Source organism: Antedon bifida, chromosome 3 (genome assembly GCF_963402885.1).
Source record: "Antedon bifida chromosome 3, ecAntBifi1.1, whole genome shotgun sequence".
Taxonomy (NCBI): Eukaryota; Metazoa; Echinodermata; class Crinoidea; order Comatulida; family Antedonidae; genus Antedon; species Antedon bifida.
The window spans coordinates 22,003,688-22,013,284 of record NC_136228.1 but is presented as its reverse complement, the minus strand read 5'-3'; the positions used below and the strand labels follow the sequence as shown (position 1 = coordinate 22,013,284).

The 9,597-nt window shown below is 33.7% G+C and overlaps 1 protein-coding gene across 1 annotated transcript; it reads left to right on the top strand.

Moving 5' to 3' along the window:
• Nucleotides 1-904: 904 nt before the first annotated feature.
• On the top strand, nucleotides 905-7,841 carry LOC144838244 (carboxypeptidase D-like). Its single transcript, XM_078693595.1, has 11 exons — nucleotides 905-971; nucleotides 1,610-1,790; nucleotides 2,141-2,292; nucleotides 2,598-2,637; nucleotides 3,447-3,529; nucleotides 4,167-4,343; nucleotides 5,042-5,250; nucleotides 5,845-5,997; nucleotides 6,546-6,840; nucleotides 7,350-7,489; nucleotides 7,737-7,841. Exons 1-11 carry the CDS (start codon nucleotides 905-907, stop codon nucleotides 7,839-7,841), a joined length of 1,602 nt encoding a protein of 533 aa, XP_078549721.1.
• The last annotated feature ends 1,756 nt before the right edge of the window (nucleotides 7,842-9,597 follow it).

Here is a 9,597-nt window from a genome sequence, read left to right as displayed (position 1 = left end):
GTATGTAAATGAGATATAAAGATTCGGCAACACCGTACGTAAATTATTATTGCAATACTGTATGAAGATTCGATAGTAAAGTAAACGAGATATAAAGATTCGGCAATACCGTACGTAAATTATTATTGCAATACTGTATGAAGATTCGATAGTAAAGTAAACGAGATATAAAGATTCGGCAATACCGTACGTAAATTATTATTGCAATACTGTATGAAGATTCGATAGTATGTAAATGAGATATAAAGATTCGGCAATACCGTACGTAAATTATTATTGCAATACTGTAAAAAGATTCGATAGTATGTAAATGAGATATAAAGATTCGGCAATACCGTACGTAAATTATTAATGCAATACGTATGTATAAAGATTCGATAGGAGAGTGCTCGAGAAACGTCGGGTTAGTTCAACGTTATTTTTTCCCTTCACTGCCAATATTTAAAAAAAAAGAGATATAAATAAATAAATAGTAAATGAGATATAAAGGTTCAATAGTACGTAGATTATGATGCAAACGTAAATTATTAATGATTCGATAGTTATAGGCCTATATGTAAATATATTTAGTTAGTTAATATTAAAATACAAATAAAATATACATTAATTTATCGGCAGGCAAACTTAATTTTTATAGAAATATAAAGATTCGATAGTACATGATTTGGCTTATATTTATTGGTTTGACCATACATACAGCTGTAACTCAACTCGCCATAGGCCATGGTGTTGACAACGACAATCAAAGATTAAAGCGCACATGGCGTTCCATACAAATGACAATATTAAACTGGCGGCCGCTTTGGTTGGCGGCCGCTTCGACCATACTCCGTTATAACTTGGTCATAAACTTGTGATTTCCTCAAAAATACACTTGAGGTAAAAGAGCTCACACGTCAATAATATGGCCTCTAAACTATCTGCGATTTTCACTCTTGCTTTTGTTTTTCTGGAAATATCTTTTGCACGTGGTAAGTAAAACTGATTTTTCTTATAGGCCTATAAAATATCTTATCGTATTTTTTAATAGTTTCATATAAATTGTTTATTAACTATAGTAAGAATCTAATAGTTAACATAGGCCTATTTATGATTTTAATAAAATGTAATTCCTACACTTTGGAATGATAAAATATCGCAGTATGATCTTCCTAATATTACTGTGCGTATAGGCCCTCTTATATTAAATAAATAAGTATATACTTTTAGCTACTCGCAGTTTCAATCAATGCTATGAAGGCCTACAAATCCTAATGCTTATATAGTTATTTAAGCGAGTCCAATGGATGAGCGATTGATTAAGGCAGGGCGCCGTACCTAAAGAGCCAACAATATCGGCATGTGTTCGAGGCCTACTCGCTCCTAATTAGGGTGGTGGAACAAGTCCTCTCTCGGATAATGACTTTAAATCGTTGGTCCAGTGTTAGGCTATACAGTTTGTCCGTGTGAACATTAAAGAATTCATTATTCGAGACGAGTAGATGATCACCCCGGTGAACTGGTTCATAGGTATTGATAGGAGAGTGATTTACTATTGGTAATCCTTGGCCACATGTGCCGAAATACATAAAATCAATAAAATTAACCAATCAGTTCCTTCTCCTGTAAGGTAACACAATACGTTTGAACGGTGGGCGTATTCCACGGGAAGGACTCCTTGAGGTATACCATGATGGTGAATGGGGGACAGTTTGCAAGAAACAGTTTTCGACCGTAACGGCTGCTTCAATCTGTAGACAGTTGGGGTACCCAGGTGTTTATCAAATGCTAAGTAAACAAAAACAAGCCAGGTAAGTTGGTTTTACAATTAGAATATTCACAAGATACAACAAGAACAATTTCTTTTCGTAAAAAGTACAAAGAAATGTTGGTGGTTGACAGCAATTCCGATTTAAACTGTACTATTATTAGGCCCCTATGCTTTCTGCTAGTTTTAAGGTTCAGTCGGGGGAAATGGTACAACTGAATTGTTTACATTACAAAATTTCTTAGAGAAAAGCATATCCAAAATCGACAAAAATCGAGCTTAGATAGACGCGTGTAAACGATGGAAGCCTGTAGAATTAGCAGTTGCCAAGAGATCATAATTGATAACATTCAATCAAATTACAAATTAATCTGTGTTATTAATTCTACATAGACGAGGTATGCGAACAAATGTTCCAGAGAAGGTTTGGTTGGGAGAACTAAGCTGCGATCTAACTGATGAAACCATCGATGATTGTAGCCATGATGTGTGGGGTGAAACGGACTGTAAACACTCCTACGACGTGGGCCTATCGTGCTTCAGAGGTGCGTGAAATTCAGTTATAATCTAGACATAGGAAGTAGTTAATAGTAATGTTTTTACACGAAATTAGGAAGATAAATTTGTTTTCTTAATCACAAATGAAATGTCTAGAAAAATATATATCTACATTTTTTTCAAAATATGATCAATACGTTTTTCTAAAAATAATATACATATGAAATCGTGCTCATGATATGGTCGGATTTGTTGGTTTAAATTAAACAATTTTAACTTTATATTCACTTGCAGACAATTAGGCCTATATTTATTTTTATAATCATAATCTGCTTTCCTTTTATTTTCACAGCTTGTCTTGAAGGCGAATTCGGATGCGTCAGTGACGGAAAGTAAGGTTCATTATTTTTGGCAGTTTGGAAATTTAATTTTTCCGGTTAAGCTTGTTTCCTACCTCTTTAGCTACTCGTCTGTGAAAACGCACATTCACGCACGCCAGCACAGACGCGTAGTGGAACCATGCTTTATTATCAACTTACTCTGCCAACGAATAAAACACTGTGCTTATCTGATTCATTATACGTTTTATTTGTAAAATAGCATAATTATAGGTCTAACGATAGCCACGATTCAGAGGAAGAAACACTAAAAACTATAGGCCTAATAGAATTCATATTTTTTTTTATTGTATGTTGATTTAATATAAGTAGCAAATCTTTGGTGAAGGGCATTGTTTCTACCATATGCTGATGGGCCATCAAGTATTCCTCCTTGTTTTTTTACTGCAATGCATTCAGATTGAAGTAGCATCTTTGTTAAATAGTTTTCTAAGAAACTCTTAAAATCTTAAAAATAAAACTCCATGTAGTCAAGAAGATTTCTATTCGATTTATAACCTAAAGAAGTTGGAAATAACCTGCCCTACATGTATACAAAAATGAAAGTACCGCCTATATGAAAATGATTTGAAATTAGTATTTCTAATTTTAGTTTTTCTCAGTACAATTATTTGTATCATTTCATTTCATTAAAAAATAAAATTATGTGCCTTTAGGCCTAAGGTAGTTGCAAAAGATATGCTCACCGGGACACAGTCTACAGTTAGCATATTAATACTGAGTATCATGCATTGTTATAATATAATTTAATTACGTTTTTGTAATTCACTCAACGTTTATAACCGTAATGGTTTCCTCAACAGATGCATCGACTCAAACTTAGCATGCGATGGTTCACCAGATTGCAGTGATGGGTCTGACGAGGCTATATGTGAAAGAACAAGAAGTAAGTCACATTTTCAGTTATTTTTTAAAAATTATTTTAAATCAACTAAGCCTAACAGAAATAAAAAGCTCCACTAAATTATATTAGTTTAAAAAGCTCACAAACGAATATATAGTATACAGTAGAACCATATTAACCAGCATGGAACTCCTTAACAGTTTCCAAGTTTTTGTCAAAGTGATTAACCATGTCTTTCTCTCTGTTCGTTTCACGGAGAAAGTGTCCCAACTTAATAGGGGCGTTCCCGAATAGGCGTGTCCCTAAAGATGGATTTCTTATATACTGTATAATGTAAAGATGTATTGTCCCCCTGAAAAAATAATTTTTTAAATTGTTTTTGTTGAATATGTCATTTTATTGTCACATACTAGTTATCCACTTTGAACAAAAATGGAATCGAACAAAAAAATTATTTACCTGAAAAACTGTAATTTAAAGCAAATTGGCTGCCAGCCAATGGGTTTTTGGTTGAATTTGACCATTAATTTGGTCATTTTATATGAGAAAAATGTTTTGTTTGTTTTTTTTTTCACGGAAGGAATTAACTTTATTAAAACTACAAAATAACCTATTCAAAGTCTAATTTAGTTAATCTTCATCTTTAATGTAATTATTATTATTTCATTTGTTCTTGCAGATCGTATGTCATTCCATGAATTCCGTTATCATGATTCAAACGATATAAGAATCTTTTTCCAGAATCTCACGACAGCTTATCCTAATATTACCAAGATGTACAGTATCGGACAAAGTGTTGACGGAAGACAGTTGTACGCATTGGAAATAAGCAACAATGTTGGTGTACACGAGATTCGTACGTTATTTTACAATTTTTTCAAACTATTTTAAGACACTCCTCAGTGGAGACTCCTATTTAAATGCATTTAAATAATGGTTACCAAACTGACAAGCGCTCGCTTCTTTTGGTATACTATTAAATATTGTAAATGTAATTGTGAATTGTGAATACATAAATGTGTATTATGATGGGATAATGGGATAATTTCATAACAACGAGAGGAATATGACGTGTTTTAAAACTGCTGCCAAACCATTAAAGGAACACTTTATTCGATCACCTTAATCATTTTTCTACTGTATATAACTTAAAATAATACAGATTTTTTAGTATCTTTTTAGTAGTCTTATTAACAATTTTTGTCCTAGACGTAAAACGTTATTTGGATTTTAAGAATAGCAAAAATCTATAAATTCATTATAATATCCAGTTATACCATATTTACTTTAATTAATTTTAAGACGACTGCCTATGTATAATATACAGTATTCAAGACAGAGTAGGCCTATCAGTGTTTGCCATAAGTGCAGGGTACAATAAACGACATATTCAGCGGATGTACTTTTACTTACCATTGTTTGTTAATGTGTATAATAAATTTAAGATGTTAATATTTAACTTATATTCAATATAACTAGTAACGTTTCATTCAACAAATTATAATAAAATCTTATGACTCTGTACTTATAACTTATCAATTTATTTGTTGACAGTTGAACCAGAATTTAAGTATATTGCTAACATGCACGGAGACGAGGTAACTGGACGCGAGTTGATCTTAAAGTTAGCTGAGTACCTTTGCAATGGGTATCATGCTGGTAATGCCACTATTAGGTATCTTGTCGACCACACCCGGATCCACCTGCTTCCAAGTCTCAACCCTGATGGCTTCGAGAAGGCCTTCCAGTTCTACAAAGAATTCGTAAGAAATAATAATCACCGGTATTATCATCTAAATGATCATAAATTCAATGTACATTTATTTAGCAATTACGTGGATCTTACCAAGAACATGTATTTTTTCTTTAGTTCTGAGACCCTTTACAAAATGCTCAACCGCGTAGGCCTAAAAAAATCTTCATTTGGTTTGAGGAATGTTCTCTTCTAATAAATTATTAAATAGATACTGCAACCGACCCAACAATTACGATACAATACGATATTATTTATTGTCATTTTAACAACGAGGTACAAATGAAATTTGGTTGGTTGCGGATGCGTGATGTGTGTATGAAAAAACATGTAACAAACGCGCGTACAGATGAAGTGTGATGATGAGTGATCTTGATGTTAGGTACTTTAAAACCAATCCCCATGACAAATATATTAAATCTGTTTGCAAGAAATAAAATGGTATAGCGACTTGTTCATGTAACTATACCATGCATCAGTGGACTAGATTGAAACTAAGCCAGAATAAGAACTTTTTGTACCTAACGTTTGCACCAAAATCATAACTCTCAAGGTCGACTAAATTATTAAATATTGTCTATGATATTTAATGTTTTAATTTCAGGATATGGTTATTGATGCCTATGGTCGTGAGAATTTGCATTCTGTTGATTTAAACAGGAACTTTCCGCGGCTAAATACAATTATGTATCGAAATGAAATTATTGGTGGCAAAAATCATCATCTGGGGTACGGCAAAGATACGACGAATTATGTGGTAAATTAATTTTGTTTTTTTTAATGATTTGTATGCAAGCACACGCAACTTAGGACTCGTTTCGGCTTAGTTGTTTTGCCAGGTTAAGTTGGTTTCCTACCCACCAAAGTTAGCGATAACTGTGCCCGTGAAACCAGCTTGCTACCCGGGTAAATAACTAAGCCTGAACGGACCCTTAGGCCTAGTTATTATCAAGCTTTCTCTACTATCTATCTTATTGAATTTGGAAAATTATCGCAATAGTTGACATGCATGTAATTGGGAACGGACGTTGTTATGATGTTATGATTTTAAGCTCTGTCTACACTATCAAACCAGTTTAACAAAAACAAAAACAAAAACTGTGATGTGCCCAAATATGGTAGTGATATGACATCATCGTGTTCATTTATCAGCACATTACATAACGTTTGATTGTGTAATTATCCTGTTTGAAGTTACTGTTTATGCTTTGTGTTAATTATCAGTGCCACACAAGTTATGTTTAATGTAGCAAATGTTTTGAACTTAGAAATGTATAACTATTTGTTTTTACTATTTTTCAACAGCCTGAACCCGAAGTACAAGCTTACATTGAATGGGTTGAGGAATACCCTTTTGTGCTATCTGCCAACATGCACGATGGCGATTTGGTAGCAAATTATCCATTTGATGACGTAAGATCCTTTAACGGGCGACCATCTTATACAATGAGTCCAGACGACTCTATCTTTAGACATCTTGCACGAACATATTCGCAATCTCACGCTACTATGTCAACTAGAACACGCGCATGCTCAATATACAGTCGTACATTTGAAGATGGTATAACCAATGGTGCGAGTTGGTATACGGTCAAAGGAGGTGAGTTCTTATTATTTAAACATATAATAATGTTGTAACCTCCTTAAGCACATTAAATATGATAATGGTTAGGCCTACTAATATATGAACTAGGCCTAGTGTTTCCTACTAATATGAACTAGGCCTAGTAACAGACTAGTTTCACGTCAGGGAGATGATGTTTGCCCAACTCTGACGTGGTTCTACAAACTGTTCAGATAGATAATTAGGCATAAAGAACAAAGTCGATTCTGATGGGAATCCTACTCATGACATCATGGCAAACTTGGCGGTTTAGTGGTTTAGTTTACTTTTTCCTCAGTTTTATCAAAAAATGTGGTGTAGGCCTACATCCGGATGTACATTGGTACAACGATGTCAAGATTTTGGCATAGCATCATCTCAATACGTCTTCTTGTAACGTTAGTTTTGGTGAGAGCCAATGTAGTAATACCGGACACAATTTTAGGTAATTCAACAAACAAAACCATGATGATAAACAATATTTATTTTGTGTATTTCCTTTAAAGGCCTTCAAGATTATGATTATCTGCACACGAATTGTTTTGATATAACGCTCGAGTTAGATTGCATTAAATTCTCGTCAGAATCGGGATTAGAAAAGGAATGGGTTGACAACAAAGATGCGCTCATTCAGTACATGTACCAGGTAAGTAAATTGTAGTGGAACATTTCCACGGTTAATTCTTTACCATTCATTAGGGGTTCATGATGTCATCAGTCGGACTTGGTTACAACAAAGTAACTTTATATTACTGTATATTACTGCTACGGTTAAAGATCATGATGATGATGATGATAGCGGTGTGTGTATTCCTTTCTGGCACATGTGATATCACATACACTAAAATAAAAAGTATGTAATATTATGTACATATTTATTTTTAACATTTCAGATTCATATGGGAGTAAAGGGTATTATAGCAAGCACTGACGATATGCCTATCAAAGGAGCGGTAGTACATGTAGGAGGACCAGGAATCAATCATGACGTCACCTAAAGTAAGTTGAATTGATTTTTGCTTTAATTGAAACAGATTTTGTTTAAATTCGCCACCATTGGTGAATGGTTAGAAATAATTTACCCATATATTTTGATCAACCATTTTAAACATTCAACATTTCCATGTTGTTACGTATGAATAAGAATATGTTAAAATGAACCATATTTATATTATCTATGATTTAATATCTATATACTTTTTCTTTAGCAAAAGACGGTGAATATTGGCGTTTATTGTTACCAGGTACCTACACAATAACAGTATCGGCGGAAGGATATTTCAGCAAAGGTTTCGTGGTTGAAGTAGTAGAAAACTCGGTGACGCCTCTAAACTTTGTACTCAGTCGACGAGAGGTACCATAACAAATAGTTTTTAAAAATTGTATTATATTTGTACCTTAACATAAGATGTATGTCAATATTATATATTTCCAAAGTATATTATTATAGTTTCCTAGCTACATTTCTAAATATTTTTTATGAACCATCTTGTCTAAATTGTATGATATGAATAAATAACGTGTGTGTTATGTACATTTTTATAAAACAAAGTCTGTACGTGTTCTGATTTGATTTTAATAATAAATTTATAAACGGAATTCCCGACAAAAAATGTTGCGTTCTTCTTTTCGGGGAGGGGGATTTCTGGTTTGATCTGTATTACACTGGTCTTTAATGCAATATACCTTTCCTATTTATTTGATGTGATTGCTATTTTCACAAAACAATATTTGTTGTGATATGAGGATGTTTGTATTAGATGAGGATAGGTAAGGATGGTTGTCTTTATTACGTAATATTTTACCCTTTGACCCACATCACTCATATTCCAAGTCAATTGAATGCTTTACTACATTTTCACGTTTACAATGATTCTCTACCGACCATGTTTAAGTAGAACATCTATTAAGGGGACACTTTTAAGAACCAACACATTTTCCCCTTAATAGGGGTTTCCCCCCGAAGTGAAGAATTCTACCATCAGTTATTTTAGCCCAATATATACACGTTTGCGGTACGACGTTAGTACGAAACGGTAATTAAAATTGCATAATCATATAGATACGCGGTCGATATTTATTAATGTTACTATACTATCGTATATTCTGCAGGCATGGGTTGAGTTGGAAGCCATCACAATACACAACAAGATGTCTCGTGCGTCACTGGATCATTTCATTTGGATCTTGGTCTTATGTACGTGGTCGATTTATTCATAAGATTGTTGTGGACAAAGTGTAACTTGAATTTCTCGCTTTAAAGTGGGCGGTTACAGATAAATTTAAAGATTACCTATACATGGCCTGTGGTACACGAGTGATGACTGATAGTAACCCTCTCACATATGTACTTTCTATTCACTACAAACCAGGTAAATTAAACATTGACGCCAATGCTCTGTCCTGCAGACCTCATGACATCAAACCCAACCGACAGTATGAAGAACAACAAGAATCTTGAGGCTAGGTTAAAAGGTAAAGCTGTGTTCTCGTGATACTGTATGATGAGCGCTCTTTTCCTACAATATGGTGTATCCATCAACACTCCATCTGTCAATTCATCCGACACTATTCCACTTATATATTGATTGGACGAACATACAGCAGAAAGATCCAATCATCAACCAAGTCATAAATTATGTCAAAATGGGTAAGAAACCAGACTCCTCGATAGGGTTACCCGATGAATGACTTATTCTTAGAGAGTTTGGAAAGCTTCAACTTCGTAATGCTATTTTATACAGATGTACAACC